General features: G+C 44.6%; 1 protein-coding gene across 2 annotated transcripts in view; it reads left to right on the top strand.

The window, feature by feature from the left end:
• PHKA1 (phosphorylase kinase regulatory subunit alpha 1) overlaps positions 1-14,404 on the top strand; it is a 491,521-nt gene extending 477,117 nt beyond the window's left edge. For both annotated transcript variants that reach the window (XM_077286537.1, XM_077286538.1), the window contains one exon: positions 13,713-14,404. In XM_077286537.1, the coding sequence (XP_077142652.1) occupies positions 13,713-13,886 (174 nt within the window). In that variant the 3' untranslated portion in view covers positions 13,887-14,404. The remainder of the gene's footprint in view (positions 1-13,712) is intronic.
• The last annotated feature ends 6,881 nt before the right edge of the window (positions 14,405-21,285 follow it).

Raw genomic sequence — 21,285 nt, 5'->3', positions numbered from 1 at the left:
CTGCTCCTATCCTGCGCCCCCTTCCTGTCATGTGCTGCTCCCATCCTGCGCCCCATCCAGTCATTTGCTGCTCCCATCCTGCGCCCCTTCCTATCATGTGCTGCTCCATCCTGCGCCCCATCCTGTCATTTGCTGCTCCCATACTGTGCCCCCTTCCTGTCATGTGCTGCTCCCATCCTGCGCCCCCTTCCTGTCATGTGCTGCTCCCATCCTGCGCCCCCTTCCTGTCATGTGCTGCTCCCATCCTGCGCCCCATCCTGTCATGTGCTGCACCCATCCTGCGCCCCATCCTGTCATTTGCTGCTCCCATCATGCGCCCCCTTCCTATCATGTGCTGCCCCATCCTGTCATTTGCTGCTCCCATCCTGCGCCCCCTTCCTGTCATGTGCTGCTCTCATCCTACGCCCCCTTCCTGTCATGTGCTGCTCCCATTTTGCGCCCCCTTCCTGCCATGTGCTGCTCCCATCCTGGGCCCCCTGTTGTGAATTCCGTTCTGGAGCTCCCTCCTGTGGCTGCTAATGGTATTTTTGTGAGTTCTGCCCTTGGGCTCCCTCTGGTGGTTTCGAGTGGAACTGCTGCTCCTTTAGGTAGCTGTAGCAGCTGCCTTCACTAATCGCCTTGCCTGGGTTTGTTATTTAAACCTGCTCTGGGCTTTAGTTCATGCCAGCTGTCAATGTTCTTGGTTGGATTTGGTTCTCATTCGGGCTCTCTAATGCTCCATCGGTATTTCAGTCCTTTATGCATGATATTTTCCGGAATTATCTGGATAAAGTCATGATTGGACTCAACCTACATCTGTAAAGAGCCTTCAGAAATTTTTGGGCTTTGCCAATTTTTATCGCCGCTTTATTGCTAATTTTTCTAGTGTGGTGAAGCCTCTGACCGATATGACAAGGAAGGGCGCTGATGTGATGGATTTTGGTGCTGATATGGAGGTTCAGGGTCTGTCCTTGCGCGTGGATCAACTCGCTGCAAGGGTACAGAGTATCCAAGATTATGTTGTCCAGACTCCGGTATTAGAGCCTAGAATTCCTATTCCTGATTTATTGTCTAGGGAGAGAACCAAATCCAACCAAGAACATTGACAGCTGGCATGAACTAAAGCCCAGAGCAGGTTTAAATATCAAACCCAGGCAAGGCGATTAGTGAAGGCAGCTGCTACAGCTACCTAAAGGAGCAGCAGTTCCACTCGAAACCACCAGAGTGAGCCCAAGGGCAGAATTCACAAAAATACCATTAGCAACCACAGGAGGGAGCTCCAAAACGGAATTCACAACAGCCCCCTTCCTGTCATGTGCTGCTTCCCATCCTGTCATTTGCTGCTCCCATTCTGTGCCCCCATGCTGTCATGAGCTGCTCCCATCCTGCTGCCCCCATCCTGTCGTGCTGCTCCCATCCTGCGCCCCCTTCCTGTCATGTGCTGCTCCCCATTCTGTCATTTGCTGCTCCCATCCTGCGCCCCCATGCTGTCATGAGCTGCTCCCATCCTGCGTCCCATTCCTGTCATGTGCTCCTCCCATCCATTTACTGCTCCATAAAGGTTGATGCTGCTGCGATTTTAAGAAAGTAAAAAAAAAATGACATGCTCACCTCTGGGCGATGAGTGCCAGGGGCCTGAGCAGGCGGAGACACCGGGTCCTCTGGCTGTGACTGTTCAGTCAGAGGGCGCGGACTAAACACGTCATCGCGCCCTCTAACCTGAACGTCACACACAGCCAGAGGACGCGGAAGATGGAGCGGCGCGCAGCGGTGGAGCGGGAACAGCCAATTGCCGCAACGTCATGAGAGGGCGGGATCGTGACGCAGAAATCGGCGTCCGCGCATTCCGGCGCCATTTTCTTGAAGACACACTGCAGTGTCTCTTCAAGAAAATGGCGCCGTAAAGCGCAGACTGCTCAGGCGCCGATTCCGGAAGCAGGGGGACATACATGCGCCAGAATAAGAGGGCATGAGGACACTGTGGCAGTGGACTGTGAATCAGTGGCCGAGATTGTAATGCCGAAATCGGTACCAGCGCAGTCGGCACTTTCCGGCGCCATTTTTCTTTAAGACGGACACTGTGGCTGTAATGTAACGCCGGGAGCGTCTGCGCAGGGCTTACGCAGTCTATAAAGTGGAGGGACAGGGTGACGCTCCCAGCGTTGCAATATATATATATATATATATATATATATATATATATATATATATATATATATATATATATATATATATATATATATATATATACTAGATTGTGGCCCGATTCTAACACATCGGGTATTCTAGAATATGCATGTCCCCGTAGTATACCTTTATGCCATCATCGTCGCCTTGGCAACCATTATGACATCTACGTCGATACTGTGCCCGTCGCTGATTGGTCAAGGCCTGGCGGCCTCGAACAATCAGAGACGCGAGATTTCCATTATGACATCATCGTCGCCATGCTGTGCCCGTCGCTGATTGGTCGAGGCCTGGCGGCCTCGACCAATCAGAGACACGGGATTTCCAGGACAGACAGACAGACAGACAGACAGACGGAAAAACCCTTAGACAATTTTATATATATATATATATATATATATATATATATATATATATATATATATATATATATATATACACACATACACACACACACACACACACACACACACACACACACTGTGTTTCAAATTATTATGCACAAAGAGTTTAGGAGCGATAAAGTTAGTATTTATTTGTTTGTCATTTAAACTCATCCATAGTGATGTGTGTCAGGGCTCTTTATATCACTGAAAGCAATTGCAGATACCTGTGCAAATTAGTTTGGCAGGTGTGTCCAAATAAAGGCAAGACTACTTAAGAAGGCTGTTCCACATTATTAAGCAGCCTACATTTTTGGCCAAAATGGGAAAGAAAAAGGATGTGTCGGCTGCTGAGAAGCAACAAATTGTGGAGTATTTAGGTCAAGGCATGACTACAATCAACATTGCCAAGACACTTCATCGTGATCATCGCACAATCAAGAAGTATGTAGCTGATTCCCAGCACACACGTGTGCGTGCTGATAAGGAAAAATTGAGGACTTTTCCAACAGGCAATTGTGTAAGGTTAAAAGAGCAGCTGCAAAAATGCCTTGTCATAGCAGCAGACAAGTTTTTGAAGCTGCTGGTGCCTCCAACGTCCCCAGAACAACAAGATGCAGGGTCCTTCAGAGGTTTGCAGCTGTGCGTAAGCCATCCTGTCGACCACCTCTATCCACTGCACACAAGCAGAAACCGCTCCAGTGGGCCAAACGATACATGAAGACTGACTTCCAAACTGTTTTGTTCACCAATGAGTGCCGTGCAACGCTCGATGGTCCAGATGAATGGAGTGGAGGATGGCTGGTTGATGGACACCCCATGAAAACACGGCTAAGGCGCCAACAAGGAGGAGGTCGAGTAGTGTTTTGGGCTGGAATCATAGGGAGAGAGATTGTCGGCCCCTTTATGATCCCTGAAGGGGTAAAGATGAACTCCATTATCTATGTGGAGTTTCTAAAACAACACTTCCTGCCATGGTTCAAGAGGAAGAACCGTGCTTTCCGCAGCAAGATCATTTTCATGCATGATAATGCACCGTCTCATGCTGCAAAAAACACATCTGCATCTCTGGCTGCTATGGGCATAAAAGAGGACAAACTTATGGTGTGGCCACCATCTTCCCCTGACCTCAACCCCATTGAGAACCTCTGGAGCATCATCAAAAGGAGTGTCTATGATGGTGGGAGGCAGTTCACATCTAAGCAACCGCTCTGGGAGGGTATTCTGTCCACATGCAAAACAATTGAAGCCGAAACCATCCAAAAACTGACAAATTCAATGGACGAGAGAGTTCAGAAGCTTCTTTCGAACAAGGGGTCCTATGTGCAAATGTAACATCACCTAGAATAAAGTTTTCACTTGAAAACTGTTTGATTTCATTTTGTAATAAGCTGATAATGCTTATAACTTCACAATTGACCATTTTTTTGTTCAAAATAAAAAAAAAAGGTTGAATACTCTGCTGTGCATAATAATTTGGAACATGCATTTTTAGTGTTTATTTTTTTTAAAAAAGATACTGTTTTCATAGGCAGTTTGTTCCAAAACATTGCAATTATACTAGAATAGTAGATGACTGGAAAATAACAATGACTGCAATTCAGATAGGTAATTTAGAGGAAATATGAGGAAATATTATTTGCATAATAATTTGGAATATATATATATAATTGTCTAAGGGTTTTTCTGTCTGTCCTGGAAATCCCGCGTCTCTCATTGGTCGAGGCCCAGGCGGCTTCGACCAATCAGCGACGGGCACAGCATGGCGACGATGATGTCATAAAGGTTGCCTCGACCAATCAGCGACGGGCACAGTCTGCCGCGAATTCGCCTCGACCAATCAGCGACGGGCACAGTATCGACGTAGATGTCATAATGGTTGCCATGGCGACGATGATGTCAAAAAGGTTGCCTCGACCAATCAGCGACGGGCACAGTCTGCCGCGAATTCTGGAATCATCATTGTCCATATACTACGGGGACATGCATATTCTAGAATACCCGATGCATTAGAATCGGGCCACAGTCTAGTATATATATATATATATATATATATATATATATATATATATATATATATATATATATACACTCACCGGCCACTTTATTAGGTACACCATGCTAGTAACGGGTTGGACCCCTTTTGCCTTCAGAACTGCCTCAATTCTTCGTGGCATAGATTCAACAAGGTGCTGGAAGCATTCCTCAGAAATTTTGGTCCATATTGACATGATGGCATCACACAGTTGCCGCAGATTTGTCGGCTGCACATCCCAAAGATGCTCCATACAAGGCAGGATGGATCCATGCTTTCATGTTGTTTACGCCAAATTCTGACCCTACCATCCGAATGTCGCAGCAGAAATCGAGACTCATCAGACCAAGCAACGTTTTTCCAATCTTCTACTGTCCAATTTCGATGAGCTTGTACAAATTGTAGCCTCGGTTTCCTGTTCTTAGCTGAAAGGAGTGGTACCCGGTGTGGTCTTCTGCTGCTGTAGCCCATCTGCCTCAAAGTTCGACGCACTGTGCGTTCAGAGATGCTCTTAGGCCTACCTTGGTTGTAACGGGTGGCGATTTGAGTCACTGTTGCCTTTCTATCAGCTCGAACCAGTCTGCCCATTCTCCTCTGACCTCTGGCATCAACAAGGCATTTCCGCCCACAGAACTGCCGCTCACTGGATTTTTTTTCTTTTTCGGACCATTCTCTGTAAACCCTAGAGATGGTTGTGCGTGAAAATCCCAGTAGATCAGCAGTTTCTGAAATACTCAGACCAGCCCTTCTGGCACCAACAACCATGCCACGTTCAAAGGCACTCAAATCACCTTTCTTCCCCATACTGATGCTCGGTTTGAACTGCAGGAGATTGTCTTGACCATGTCTACATGCCTAAATGCACTGAGTTGCCGCCATGTGATTGGCTGATTAGAAATTAAGTGTTAACAAGAAGTTGGACAGGTGTACCTAATAAAGTGGCCAGTGAGTGTATATATGTGTGTGTGTGTGTGTGAACATCACCAAAAAGAAAAAAAAAAAAACATTTCTTTATTTCACAACGCTGACGACGCGGAGGAGGGATCCCAGAAGAAGACATGCTGTGGCTTGCTGCTGACCTGGTGGGCTGTGGCTGGCTGCTTGCCTGATAGGCTGCGGCTGGCTCCTGGCCTGGTAGGCTGTGGCTCTCTGCTGGCCTGGTAGGCTGTTGGTCTCTGCTGGCCTGGTAGGCTGCTGCTGGCTGCTGGCCTGGTAGGCTGTGGCTGGCAGCAGGCCTGATAGGCTGCGGCTGGCTCCTGGCCTGGTAGGCTGTGGCTCTCTGCTGGCCTGGTAGGCTGTTGGTCTCTGCTGGCCTGGTAGGCTGCTGCTGGCTGCTGGCCTGGTAGGCTGTGGCTGGCAGCAGGCCTGATAGGCTGCGGCTGGCTTCTGGCCTGGTAGGCTGTGGCTGGCTGGGCTGCTAGCAGGCTGTGGCTGACTGCTAGCAGGCTGTGGCTGGCTGCTGGCAGGCTGTGGCAGGTTTAAGCTCTGGCGGCAGGTCTGTGTCTTGCTTGTTAAATGGATGAGTGAAGCCCTACCTGGCAGGCTTTATATCACTTTCCTAATTGTATCTGAGCATGGGCAGTTAAAAAAAAAAAAAAAAAACGGAATGCGGCGCTGGATTCCATCATGTTACGGATCCGGCACCCATAGGCTTCCATTCTAGCAAACACCGGACAGCGCCAGAGACGAAAAATGTTACTTTGTCCTTTCTTTCCGGCCGCCGGATAAACAATTTTCGCCGGATGAAATGTGAGGCCATCCGTCGCTAATACAAATCTATGTGAAAAAAATGGATCCGACAGTATTATTCGCCGAATCCGTTTTTTTCAAATTTCGCCGGATTGAGCCTGACTGCAAAAAGCTGATGTGTGAAAGCAGCCTAACACACTTTCAGGGCTGCTGCATTTTCCTGCCTTTGTAAGTGGCATGCCAGCCCAGACACATGCAGCTGAGTTAACCCCTCTCTTTCCCCCAGCTTATCTCCTCACTTTGTTGACAATATGGCTGTAACAGGAGACTCCAGTGTGTGATTCCCTTCCCCCTTGGTCCTGGCAGCTGGAGAGAACTGGTTGAAAGCAGCCTACAGCCTCATGATTTGTTCTCTTTAACTGGTATATAACAGCACAGATTAGGTCTGGAAGCAGAACAAATAAATTTTTGGCCTCTACATCGCCCAGGCCATCACACAGTGCTTTTTCTAAGCTTCAACAGTAGAAAAATTTGAGAAACGCATTACTGCTTACCCGAGTCACATAGCCAAGTCGTGTATAGACTTAATAGAACGGTAACCTCAAAACAAGATCTATAATACATTCGTTGTCCTTTCATGAGCCCCTCCCCAAGAGTTATGAGTAATAGAAGATTTGACATAACTTCCAGAATGGGGAGGGCATTCCAGGGTGCAGCCCACTCAGTGAGGTCATGAAGCATAGGGTATAACATTGAACAGCTGAGTTGGGAGGTGGTCTTTTGCCCAGGAAGTCAGCTTTCACAAGCTCTGCTATCTGCTCTGATGCATTGGGATGTGGCGCCCTTCCCCCGCCACATGGCCTACCATTGTCTTAGAGAACTGTAAGTGCTTTTCATCTGTAATTCCTTTTATTTTGTAATCATTCTGTACATATTATAATTGTCTCATCTTGTAATATTGTTTTTGTCTAACTTTTGTGAACACTGCCTAATGTTTTGTTGGAGTAAAAGCTATATTTACTAGCTTTGTTTTCCCTGCTCTAAAATGTACCCCCAACGTCCTCTGAAGTATATTACACTACTGATTGGGTTGGCACCTGCCCCGTTACTAGTCATAGTAATAGGAGCTGGTGGCAGTGAAGTGTCTTGAGCTTTTTGGGGGCAACTGGCAGCTATGGACGGCGTTGATAATTATATTTCCTGCCTGAGTGGGAGTAGTTATATCGCCCTCACTGCAGCATGCCCAATAGCCAGTACATAGCAAGACAGTCTTTCTGGCGACTAATTATCCTAGGTGCAGTTCCCTGACTGACCTGAGGGTAAGGGGGACGCCAGAGAGCTGCAAGTTCCAAACTGGAACTGGGAAGTGGGATATAAATAAATCTCTGACAAAAGAACTGGGGCAACCAAACACCCCCGGTTCATGACAGTATTTTTTTTCCTCATTTATATATCGCCATTAATTCCACAGCACTGTACAGATATTATTGACGCTGTCTCCATTAGGGCTCACAATCTAGATTCCCTATCAATCTTTGGAGTGTGGGAAGAAACCCACACAAACACGGGGGGGGGGGGGGGACATACAAACTTGCTTGCTGAGATTTAAACCCGGGACCCCAACACTGCATGGCAACAGTGCTAATCACTGAGACAATGTGCTGAACACCTATAGACCCCAAAAGACTGCAGCAATAACTGCAGTGAAAGGTGGTCCCACGAATGATTGACTCAGATTGACAATTTCCAGATCTATAGATCTTAAGTAACTAGAACGCCTGTTTCATTTCCTTTACACTTCATAAATACTTGCTGGTTAGTGTTGATGTCACATAAAATACATGTAAGCTTATGGATATAATGTGACAAAATGTGTAAAGTTTTCAGGGTATGAATACTTTTATAGGGCACTGTATATATGTGTGTAAATGAGAAAAGAACTGCAGCCATTCATGAGCTGGCACTCCGGCTCATTCGCTGCTGTCTGACTTTCTACCAGTGATGAAACCATGATGTTAGCAAGTCGCACATGAAGTGTGAATCCTTTTTGCGGCGTGTCACAAGAAATAAAGAGCACGTTCCCCACAGCTGCTTATCAATAGCACATTAAAAAGGACTTCTCACCACATGTTTCATGTGGAATTAAGCACATGATGTAATGGTGTCATATCTTTATTGTTTTTTTTTATTTTTGCCTCTCTATTGCAGAGATATTTGCAATCAAATTATTTGGCACATAATGAGTTCATTTTCATTAATTCCCAGCGAATGACATTAGGTAGTTTTTTTTACTGGGATGCGTACTTCTTCCCTATCACAAGCAGGCGGCAACACTCAGGAGACTGAAGTACACGATCCCAATGGCTTAGAGCAGATTTTTCACAGTATAAAAGGTAATTAGACAGCCTGGTCTTCCAGTCTAACCTCGAGCATGATCAGGAGATGCTGAGAGCAAAACACATTGCTAGTATCGTTCAGATAAGTTCCCATCATTCCTTGTGGTGGGTGGGGTAGCACAGCTGAGTTTAGCTGTTTTACATTACAAACCGCTGTAATCAGGTCTCCTCTCACAGCATTGTCGCCCCTGCTGTACTGCCTCTACCCCATCACAACCTGTGAGGAGGTGTTGGTAATAACTCTCATCTCTGTTGTTCTCAGTGCAACGTGTAATCGCTATGCAGTGAAATCTGGACTTTTTGTCATTATACATATCACACAGAACTGGGCTACCTATTTGTGAGATTTATGATGACACCCACTATACTCTCACTACAGAGCAATTACATGTTGCTGTGAACAAAACAGACATAACTGTGATTACTGACAACATTGAGTCCTCACAGGCAGTGTAGGGGTCGGGGCAATATAGAAGAGTTTAGAAGGGTTTGTAATGTAACACGACTAAACTCAGCTGTGCCTCTCAGCCTTCAATCCTGATTAGCTGGACCTTACCTGAAAGGAGTTAGTCATCTGTGCTCTACAGCCAGCACTTTCTAATCATGCACATACCAGGAGATCAGGCTGTCTGTCATTAAATCTCTCACACTGAGAATCCTGCTCTAAGCCATTGTGAGGAGGCATTGTGGTTTTATTCCCTTGAGTGATGCTGCCTGCTTATGATTGGTCACCATCATACAGGGGAAGAAGAACAGGCCCCAGTGACAACTGTCTGATAACACTTGGAAGTAACGAAAAATAACTCATTCATTGCTAAATACTTTGATTGCTAATATCTCTAAAATGTAGAGGCGAAATGAAAAAATGTTTTATTTTGCTCTGTGTTATTCTGTTGTGTGTCCAGTTCAGCATGAAAAAATTGGTGACTGTTAGGGCATGTTAGGTTAGGCTATGGGTTGAACTAGATGGACTTAGTCTTCCTTCAACCTTAACCCCTTTCTGACATATGACGTACTATCCCGTCGAGGTGGGGTGGGCCCGTATGACCACCGACGGCATAGTACGTCATACGCGATCGGCCGTGCTCACGGGGGGAGCGCGGCCAGGTGTCAGCTGCATATCGCAGCTGACATCCGGCACTATGTGCCAGGAGCGGTCACGGACCCCCCCGGCACATTAACCCCCGGCACACCGCGATCAAACATGATCGCGGTGTGCCGGCGGTATAGGGAAGCATCGCGCAGGGAGGGGGCTCCCTGCGGGCTTCCCTGAGACCTCCGGAGCAACGCGATGTGATCGCGTTGCTCCGAGGGTCTCCTACCTCCTTCCTCGCTGCAGGTCCCTGATCCAAGATGGCTGCGGCATCCGGGTCCTGCAGGGAGGGAGGTGGCTTACCGAGTGCCTGCTCAGAGCAGGCGCTGGTAAGCTTGCAGTGCTGTGAGGCAGATCGGTGATCTGACAGAGTGCTGTGCACACTGTCAGATCACCGATCTGTGATGTCCCCACCCCCTGGGACAAAGTAAAAAAGTTTAAAAAAAAATTTTCCACTTGTGTAAAAAAAAAAAAAATCCTAAATAAAGAAAAAAATATATATATTATTCCCTAAATACATTTCTTTATCTAAATAAAAAAACAATAAAAGTACACATGTGTAGTATCGCCGCGTCCGTAACGACCCGCCCTATAAAACTGTCCCACTAGTTAACCCCTTCAGTAAACACCGTAAGAAAAAAAAAAAAAACGAGGCAAAAAAACAACGCTTTATTACCATACCGCGGAACAAAAAGTGGAATAACACGCGATCAAAAAGACAGATATAAATAACCATGGTACCGCTGAAAACGTCATCTTGTCCCGCAAAAAACAAGCCACCATACAGCATCATCAGCAAAAAAATTAAAAAGTTATAGTCCTGAGAATAAAGCGATACCAAAATAATTATTTTTTCTATAAAATAGTTTTTATCGTATAAAAGCGCCAAAACATAAAAAAAATGATATAAATGAGATATCGCTGTAATCGTACTGACCCGACGAATAAAACTGCTTTATCAATTTTACCAAACACGGAATGGTATAAACTCCTCCCCCAAAAGAAATTCATGAATAGCTGGTTTTTGATCATTCTGCCTCACAAAAATCAGAATAAAAAGCGATCAAAAAACGTCACATTCCCAAAAATGTTACCAATAAAAACGTCAACTCGTCCCGCAAAAAACAAGACCTCACATGACTCTGTGGACTCAAATATGGAAAAATTATAGCTCTCAAAATGTGGTAACGCAAAAAATATTTTTTGCAATAAAAAGCGTCTTTCAATGTGTGACAGCTGCCAATCATAAAAATCCGCTAAATAACCCGCTATAAAAGTAAATCAAACCCCCCTTCATCACCCCCTTAGTTAGGGAAAAATAAAAAAATAAAAAAAATGTATTTATTTCCATTTTCCCATTAGGGTTAGGGCTAGTGTTAGGGCTAGGGTTATTGCTAGGGTTAGGGCTAGGGTTGGGGCTAGGGTTAGGGCTAGGGTTATGGTTAGGGCTAGGGTTATTGCTAGGGTTGGGGCTAGGGTTAAGGCTATAGTTAGGGTTGGGGCCAAAGTTAGGGTTAGGGTTTGGATTACATTTACGGTTGGGAATAGGGTTGGGTGTGTCTGGGTTAGAGGTGTGGTTAGGGTTACTGTTGGGATTAGGTTTAGGGGTGTGTTTGGATTAGGGTTTCAGTTATAATTGGGGGGGTTTCCACTGTTTAGGCACATCAGGGGCTCTCCAAACGGGACATGACATCCGATCTCAATTCCAGCCAATTCTGCGTTGAAAAAGTAAAACAGTGCTCCTTCCCTTCAGAGCTCTCCCGTGTGCCCAAACAGGGGTTTACCCCAACATATGGGGTATCGGCGTACTCGGGACAAATTGGACAACATCTTTTGGGGTCCAATTTCTCCTGTTACCCTTGGGAAAATACAAAACTGGAGGCTAAAAAATAAGTTTTGTGGGAAAAAAATAGATTTTTTATTTTCACGGCTCTGCGTTGTAAACTGTAGTGAAACACTTGGGGGTTCAAAGTTCTCACAACACATCTAGATAAGTTCCTTGGGAGGTCTAGTTTCCAATATGGGGTCACTTGTGGGGGGTTTGTACTGTTTGGGTACATCAGGGGCTCTGCAAATGCAACGTGACGCCTGCAGACCAATCCATTTAAGTCTGCATTCCAAATGGCGCTCCTTCCCTTCCGAGCTCTGTCATGCGCCCAAACAGTGGTTCCCCCCCACATATGGGGTATCAGCGTACTCAAGACAAATTGGACAACAACTTTTGGGGTCCAATTTATCCTGATACCCTTGTGAAAATACAAAACTGGGGGCTAAAAAATCATTTTTGTGAAAAAAAAAAAAAGAATTTTTATTTTCACGGCTCTGCGTTATAAACTATAGTGAAACACTTGGGGGTTCAAAGCTCTCAAAACACATCTAGATAAGTTCCTTAGGGGGTCTACTTTCCAAAATGGTGTCACTTGTGGGGGGTTTTAATGTTTAGGCACATCAGGGGCTCTCCAAACGCAACATGGCGTCCCATCTTAATTCCAGTCAATTTTGCATTGAAAAGTAAAATAGCGCTCCTTCCCTTCCGAGCTCTGCTATGCGCTCAAACAGTGGTTTACCCCCACATATGGGGTATCGTCGTACTCAGGACAAATTGCACAACAATTTTTGGGGTCCAATTTCTTCTCTTACCCTTGGGAAAATAAAAAATTGGGGGCGAAAAGATCATTTTTGTGAAAAAATATGATTTTTTATTTTTACGGCTCTGCATTATAAACTTCTGTGAAGCACTTGTTGGGTCAAAGTGCTCACCACACATCTAGATAAGTTCCTTAGGGGGTCTACTTTCCAAAATGGTGTCACTTGTGGGGGGGTTTCAATGTTTAGGCACATCATGGGCTCTCTAAACGCAACATGGCGTCCCATCTCAATTCCAGTCAATTTTGCATTGAAAAGTCAAATGGCGCTCCTTTCCTTCCGAGCTCTGCCATGCGCCCAAACAGTGGTTTACCCCCACATATGGGGTATCGGCATACTCAGGACAAATTGTGCAACAACTTTTGGGGTTCATTTTCTCCTGTTACCCTTGGTAAAATAAAACAAATTGGAGCTGAAATAAATTTTGTTTGAAAAAAAGTTAAATGTTCATTTTTATTTAAACATTCCAAAAATTCCTGTGAAACACCTGAAGGGTTAATAAACTTCTTGAAAGTGGTTTTGAGTACCTTGAGGGGTGCAGTTTTTAGAATGGTGTCACACTTGGGTATTTTCTATCATATAGACTTCAAATGAGATGTGGTCCCTAAAAAAAAATGGTGTTGTAAAAATGAAAAATTTCTGGTCAACTTTTAACCCTTATAACTCCCTAACAAAAAAAAATTTTGGTTCCAAAATTGTGCTGATGTAAAGTAGACATGTGGGAAATGTTACTTATTAAGTATTTTGCGTGACATATGTCTGTGATTTAAGGGCATAAAAATTCAAAGTTGGAAAATTGCGAAATTTTCAAAATTTTCGCCAAATATTAGTTTTTTTCACAAATAAACGCAAGTTATATCGAAGAAATTTTACCACTGTCATGAAGTACAATATGTCACGAGAAAACAATGTCAGAATCGCCAAGATCCGTTAAGCGTTCCAGAGTTATAACGTCATAAAGGGACAGTGGTCAGAATTGTAAAAATTGGCCTGGTCATTAACGTGCAAACCACCCTTGGGGGTGAAGGGGTTAATAACTATGTTACTATGAAAGGTTCCCTTTAAAGCGATAGACCATTAAAATCAAAGTGTCAGTCACTACTTTATGCTTTCGTTAGTGAAGAAGTGAGAGCAGCATCACAGAGGACAAGGTTTCTTTAAATTTCCAAGATCTCATTTTATTTTTGGCTTACTTCTACAGCTGATTATTCTGAAAACACTAAATGATGTCCTCTAACGTCATCCACAAGGATTGTTCTACTTGCTGGACTTTACATCTTGGTTTCCTTTTTTCTTCTTTGCAGAAAGCGCTTGGTGCAGATGATGCGATGTTGAAATTCGATCCTGAAACTGGAATTTGTGCCTTGCTGTATGACAGTGCGCCCAGTGGACGGTTTGGCACCATGACTTACCTTTCTAAATCAGTGGCAATAACACTACAGGATTCCCTCCCGCACGGGGGCTGCACCATGCAGTGACCCCATCGTTGCAGAGAGGATGACCCAGAAATAGACTGTATCAGGGCTTTGATGCCATTTCATGATGATTACTTCTCAATGCATTGCAGCACACAGCATGACAGTTGTCTTTAATTATTTTCTTTTTGTTTGCCAAGAAGCATGTATCTTAACCACAAGTCCTATAAAATGTTTACAGTGTGTCAGATAGAAGATGGTGTAGATGGTTCGTATATTCTAGTAAAAGCTCTGTTTAGGCTTCTGTTTTGTCACGGGGCAGTTTCCAACTGGTCCCAAATATTTACAGTGAACTAGCGGTGTTTTTGTAGTTCTGCTGGATTGAGTACTGCTGCAGGTCATGGCAATGTGCAACAAATGCGAACACTAATAAGTGAGCACGAGTCTGACCACATCTTTGTCTAATAAAACGCAGTAATAAGCAAGCATGTGTCTGACCATAGCCTTGTCTGATAAAACACAGTAATAAGTGAGCATTTGTCTGACCACATTCTTGTCTAATAAAACACAGTAATAAGCGAGCACGAGTCTGACCACATCCTTGTCTAATAAAACACAGTAATAAGTGAGCACGTGTCTGACCACATCCTTGTCTAATAAAACACAGTAATAAGCGAGCACGATTTTCACCACATCTTTGTGATAAAACGCAGTAATAAGCAAGCATGAGTCTGACCACGTCCTTGTATAATAAAAAAACACAGTAATAAGCAAGCATGAGTCTGACCGCAGCCTTGTGTGATAAAACACAGTAATAAACGAGCACGAGTCTGACCGCAGCCTTGTGTGATAAACGCAGTAATAAGTGAGCACGTGTCTGACCACATCTTTGTCTAATAAAACACAGTAATAAGCGAGCACGAGTCTGACCACATCCTTGTCTAATAAAACACAGTAATAAGCGAGCACGATTTTCACATCTTTGTGATAAAACGCAGTAATAAGCAAGCACGAGTCTGACCACGTCCTTGTCTAATAAAAAACGCAGTAATAAGCAAGCACGAGTCTGACCACAGCCTTGTGTGATAAAATGCAGTAATAAGAGAGCACGAGTCTGACAGCTGCCTTGTGTGATAAAACGCAGCAATAAGCTAGCACAAGTCTGACCGCAGCCTTATGTGATAAAATGCAGTAATAAGCGAGCATGAGTCTGATCAGAGCCTTGTCTTATAATATGCAGTAATAAGTGAGCACACGTTTGCCCACAGCCTTGTCTGAGAAAACACAGTAATAAGAGAGCATGAGTCTGACGCAGCCTTATGTGATAAAATGCAGTAGTAAGCGAGCACGAGTCTGCCCACAGCCTCGTCTGATAAAACACAGTAATAATAATAATCTTTATTTATATAGCGCCAACATATTCCGCAGTTCTTTACAGTATAACCGTTTCAAACACAACAGTTATAAGTATCAACATTACTAATACAATAATTAAAGCAAAATAAGAAGACCCTGCTCGTGAGAGCTTACAATCTACAATGAGGTGGGGGAGATACAAAGTACAGGTGTGTATTTGCAATGATGTATTTACAATGATGGTCCAGCCATCTTCAGGGGATGGGGAATAGATGGAAGTAGTGAATGGGCTACACACACTCAAACATAAAATGACTGACTAGGGAACGTGATAGGCTGCTCTGAACAAATGTGTTTTGAGGGAGCGCCTAAGACTATGCAAATTGTGCATGGTCCTAATATCTTGGGGTAGAGCATTCCAGAGGATTTGCGCAGCACGGGAGAAGTCGGGAGTGGGAGGTACGGATTAGTGTAGAGGTTATTCGAAAGTTGTTTGCAGAGCAGAGTGGTCGGTTAGGCCGATAGAAATGAGGGAGGAGATTAAGGGGGTGCTGCACTGTGGAGAGCTTTGTGGGTGAGAACAAGTACTTTGAATTGGATTCTATAATGAATGGACAGCCAGTGTAATGACTGGTGAAGAGCGGACACGTCTGAATACAGATTAGCTAGATGGACAAATCTGGCTGCTGCAGTAAGGATAGACTGGAGAAGGGAAAGTCGAGTATGGGGGAGGCCAATTAATAAAGCATTGCAGTAGTCCAGGCGGGAGTGGATCATGGCGACAGTGAGGGTTTTTGTTGTTTCCATGGTGAGAAAAGGGCGTATTCTAGAGATGTTCTTCAGGTTTAAGCGGCAAGAGCGGGCAAGAGATTGTTTATGGGATGTGAAGGAGAGATTGGAGTCGAACATAACACCCAGACAGCACGCCTGCTGCCAGGGTGTTATTATGGTGCCACCCACAGAGAGGGAGATGTCAGATTTAGGGAGGTTAGTAGATGGTGGGAGCAGAAGTTCTTCAGTTTTGGAGAGGTTGAGTTTCAGATAGAGAGCGGACATGATGTTGGAGACTGCGGACAGGCAGTCACTGGCGTTCTGTAGTACAGCGGGGGTAAGGTCAGGGGATGACGTGTATAGTTGTGTGTCATCGGCATAAAGATGGTACTGAAAGCCAAATCTGTTGATGGTCTGTCCAATTGGGGCCGTGTAGAGACAGAGAGGAGAAGGAGGCCAAGGACTGAGCCCTGAGGTATTCCGACAGCGAGAGGAAGAGAAGATGAAGTGGAGCCAAAAACACTGAAGGAGCAAGCAGAATGGTAGGAAGAGAACCAGGAGAGAGCAGTGTCCTTAATGCCCAGTGTCATTAATGCCTAGAGAGTAGGAGACGGTGGTCAACAGTGTAGAAAGCTGCAGAAAGGTCAAGAATAGTGATGAGCGAGTGTACTCGTTGCTCAGGTTTTCCCGAGCACGCTCGGGTGGTCTCCCGAGTATTTATGACTGCTCAGAGATTGTTTTCATCGCCTCAGCAGCATTATTTACAGCTATTAGCCAGCTTGATTACATGTGGGGATTACCTAGCAAACAGGCAACCCCCACATGTACTCAGCCTGGCTAATAGCTGTAAATCATTCAGCTGCCATGATGAAAACTAAACCTCCGAACACTAACAAATACTCGGAGGTCACCCAAGCGTGCTCGGGAAAACCGGAACAACGAGTACACTCGCCATTTCATTTTGCTATCAGAAGGTCATTGGTCACTTTGATGAGTGCAGTTTCTGTTGAATGTAGGGGCTGAAGCTAGACTGTGAAGGGTCTAGGAGGGAATGAGTGGAAAAGTAACGGGTAAGGCGGGAGTAGACTAGGCGCTCCAAGAGTTGAGATGAAGGAGAGATGGAAGACTGGTCTATAGTTATTTGTGCAGGATGGGTTGAAAGCGGGTTTCTTTAATAATGGAGTAATGATAGTGTTTGAAGGAGGATGGGAAAATGCCTGAGGAGAGGGAGAAATTATAGATTGTAGTTGAGTTGTGATGACTGGAGAGAGACACTTGAAGAGATGAGCGGAAATGAGGTCAGTAGTGCAAGTAGTCAGACGAGAAGAAGAGAGGAGCCTGGAGACTTCTTCTGTGATGGGATCAAATGCGGAGAGTGAGCCAGGGGAAATGCAGGGAGGGATGGGAGTCACTGAACTCCGTGGTTGGGGGCGGATTTCCTGACGGATATTATCTATTTTCTCTAAAGTGGGAGGCCAGGTCATCAGTACAAATGTCTGTGATAGGGGCTAGTGCTTTTGGCCATAGGAGGGAGTGAAAGGTGTCAAAAAGTTTCTTGGGGTTGTTGGATAGTGAGGATATCCGGATGGTGTAGTAGGTCTGTTTGGCGAGGGCAGAATTATAGGTTCTTAACATAAATTTGAAGTGGATGAAGTCTTCTGGTGTGTGAGTTTTCCTCCATAATTGTTCAGCACTCCTAGACCATTGCTGGAGAAATCGAGTTTGCGATGTGAGCCAGGGCTGTTTCACACTGCATCTGAGAGTGTCATTGTAGTGGTGCACAGCCAGATCAGGATATGGGAAAAAAGGAGATTGGGGACAGTGATGACTGTAGGGAGCCTGAAGGTGTGTGAGGGTTAATAGCATGTAGATTTCTGACTGTATGGTAGGTAGGAGTGTGCTTGGGTGGGCGAAAATTTGTGAGCATGAAGGAGAGAATGTTGTAGTCAGAGAGGGGAAGTGGTGAGTTATTTAGGTAGGATATTGACCAGAGCCAGACAAAGACCAGGTAAAGGGTGTTACCGTCCTTGTGTGTCTCAGAGGTTGAGAGCTGTCAGGCCGAGAGAAGTGGTTAGTGATAGAATCTGGGACGCAGATGTGGAAGTGGGGCTGTTAACCCTGCTGTTTTGTTCGCATTTACTATACACTTGTAGTGTTCCGGGTCACTATGACCCGGCTTATCTTAAACCTTAATTTTAGACACTCTAACTCCATTTTTTTTATACTTTTTGCTTACTAGACTGTTTGTGAACATGTTTGGTAGTAAAAAAAAAGAAAAATGAACTAGAAATCTTTTTTTTGTGTTTTTATTCTGAAAAAACAGATCAATGAGCAAAACGAAAATAGAAAAATACACATATTTTTGTAAAAAAAAAAAAAAATCAAAACAATCAAATCAAACATTTTGAAAACTTCTGAAAACAAGCAGATAAGCCAGGAAGACAGACTTACTTAGCCCAAAAAATTATTTGCAAGACTTTACAGCTCAGATTTACAAAAAAAACCCGTCTTAGACAGCGCGTTCTGAGCAGTCCGTTCTGCGCATAATATACACATGTAGTGCACACCTAGTGATCTCTCCGGATGCACTCTACATTTTAGAATAGACTGCGCACCAAAAATAATCAATATAAAGCCATTTTTATGGTGCGCAGATCTCAATGCATACCCCCGGTAGAGCGCGCGTACGACCCCATTGAAATAATTTAGGAAAAAAATCAATTGATATACAATAGTAGATGCAATAAATAGACCCAACTGAGGTTATAACTCCTTTATTTCACTGAAAATATGGCCTCACAGCTGGAAAAAACAATGTTGGGTCACTATGACCCGAACACAACAAGTGTAACTTTTTGCGTGTAGCAAAAAGTAAACGAAAAAAATAAATAAATAAATACTCATAGGTAGGTCCCCCCAAATGAGGAAAAGTCAAGGAGTCTCAAGTTTTATAGACTTACAGAAAAAAATCTACAGGGCCGCAAAAAGTCTGTTCGGGTCACTATGACCCAAACAGAACAGCAGGGTTAATGGGGATGTTGAAGTCTCCCAGGATAAGGGTTGGGAGTTCTAAGGACATAAAGTGCTGCAACCAGACTGAGAAATGGTCCAGAAAGTGGATGGGTGAGCCTGGGGGCCGGTATATGACCTCTACTCTGAGGGAGAGGGGACGAAAGAGCCTGAAGGTGTGGACCTCAAAAGAAGGGCATGTGAGTGATGGAACTGGGGGGATGACCTGGAAAGTGCATTGTGGGGACAGGAGTATGCCGACTCCATCGCCAGGTTTGTTTGTGGGCCTCGGGGAATAGGAGAATTGTAAGCCACCATGAGAAATGGCAGCAGGGGAAACACTGTCAGAGTCCTAGATCCAGGTTTCCGTGAGGGGCAACAGATTCAGAGAGTTGTTCAGAAAGTAGTTATGCAGAAAAGGAAGCTTGTTACATACAGACCGAGGATTCCAAAGGGCACAATTGAGAGAGGGGTGAGAGAGTGCAAGTAATATTAATAAGGTTAGTATGGTTTTGATATGAGATAGGGTAGCGGTTGGGGATGGTGGACCGGGGTTGGGGGAGATGTCCCCCGAAATCAGTAGGAGTAGGAAGATACAAAGCAAGAAGATTTTGAAATTGTACAAAGTCATTTTGTGCGATGTGTTTGGGCAAGATGGACTGAGTTTTTTTTAGGAAGGTTAGAAGTGCAATAGAGCTGTACATGGAAGAGGGAAGTATAGAGGGGCTGATGTGTATGCGTCGTGATGGAGGGGAGGATGGGGCGGTGAATTTGGATGGCAAAGGAACATAAGAGGATAGCAATAAAGCACATGGATAGAGGGGGAGAGCAGGATGTGGGTTACCTGACTCCTGCCCTGACTAACTGCCATGGAGTAACTGCCTTTACCTTGATGCTTTTCTAATGCGATGCTTTGCTGAATGCGTGCAACCCCACACATGCGTGCAGCCCTTAGAATGTATCTAAATTTATAGGCCCCCAGCACAGGGAGAGTAGAGCGAGATTATGGGAGCTGGTTAGTTATAAATTAGCAACAGCTGCTCAACACATCCTGGTGTGGAGAAGATGATCAATGACGCAGTCCTAAGACACAGTAATAAGAGAGTAGAAGTCTGACCATAGCCTTATGTGATAAAACGCAGTAATAAGAGAGCATGAGTCTGACCACATCCTTGTGTGATAAAACACAGTAATAAGCGACCACAAGACTGATCGCAGCCTTATGTGATAAAACGCATTAATAAGCGAGCATGAGTCTGACTGCAGCCTTGTGATAAAATGCAGTAATAAGAGAGCACTAGTCTGACCACATCCTTATGTGATAACATGCATTATTAAGCAAGCACGAGTCTGACCTCAGCCTTATGTGATAAAACGCAGTAATAAGAGAGCGTGAGTCTTATCACAGCCTTGTCTTATAAAACGCAGTAATAAGTGAGCACGAGTCTGACTGCAGCCTTATGTCATAAAACGCAGTATTAAGACAGCACGAGTCTGACCGCAGCCTTGTGGTAAAATGCAGTAATAAGAGAGCACAAGTCGGACCACATCCTTGTGTGCTAAAACTCAGTAATAAGAGAGCACAAGTCTGATCACAGCATTATGTGATGAAACACAGTAATAAGCGAGCACGAGTCTGACCACAGCCTTATGTGATAAAATGCATTAATAAGCGAGCACGTGTCTGACCTCAGCCTTATGTGATAAAATGCAGTAATAAGCGAGCACTAGTCTGATCACAGCATTATGTAATGAAACACAGTAATAAGGGAGCACGAGTCTGACCGCAGCCTTATGTGATAAAACGCAGTAATAAGAGAGCACGAGTCTGACCACATCCATGTGTGATAAAACACAGTAATAAGCGACCACAAGTCTGACCGCAGCCTTATGTGATAAAACGTGTTAATAAGCGAGCACGACTCTGACTGCAGCCTTATGTGATAAAACGCAGGGATAAGCGAGCACGGGTCTGACTGCAGCATTATCTGATAAAACGCAGTAATAAGCGAGCACGAGTCTGACCGCAGCCTTATGTGATAAAACACAGTAATAAGAGACCACGAGTTTGACCACATCCTTGTGTGATAAAACACAATAATAAGCGACCACAAGTCTGACTGCAGCATTATCTGATAAAACACAGTAATAAGAGACCATGAGTCTAACCACATCCTTGTGTGATAAAACCCAGTAATAAGAGACCATGAGTCTGACCACATCCTTGCGTGATAAAATGCAGTAATAAGAGGCCACGAGTCTGACCACATCCTTTTGTAATAAAACGCAGTAATAAGTGAGCACGAGACTGACCGCAGCCTTATGT

Source organism: Ranitomeya variabilis, chromosome 2 (genome assembly GCF_051348905.1).
Source record: "Ranitomeya variabilis isolate aRanVar5 chromosome 2, aRanVar5.hap1, whole genome shotgun sequence".
In the NCBI taxonomy this organism is placed as follows: Eukaryota; Metazoa; Chordata; class Amphibia; order Anura; family Dendrobatidae; genus Ranitomeya; species Ranitomeya variabilis.
This window is presented reverse-complemented; position numbering and strand designations above follow the sequence as displayed.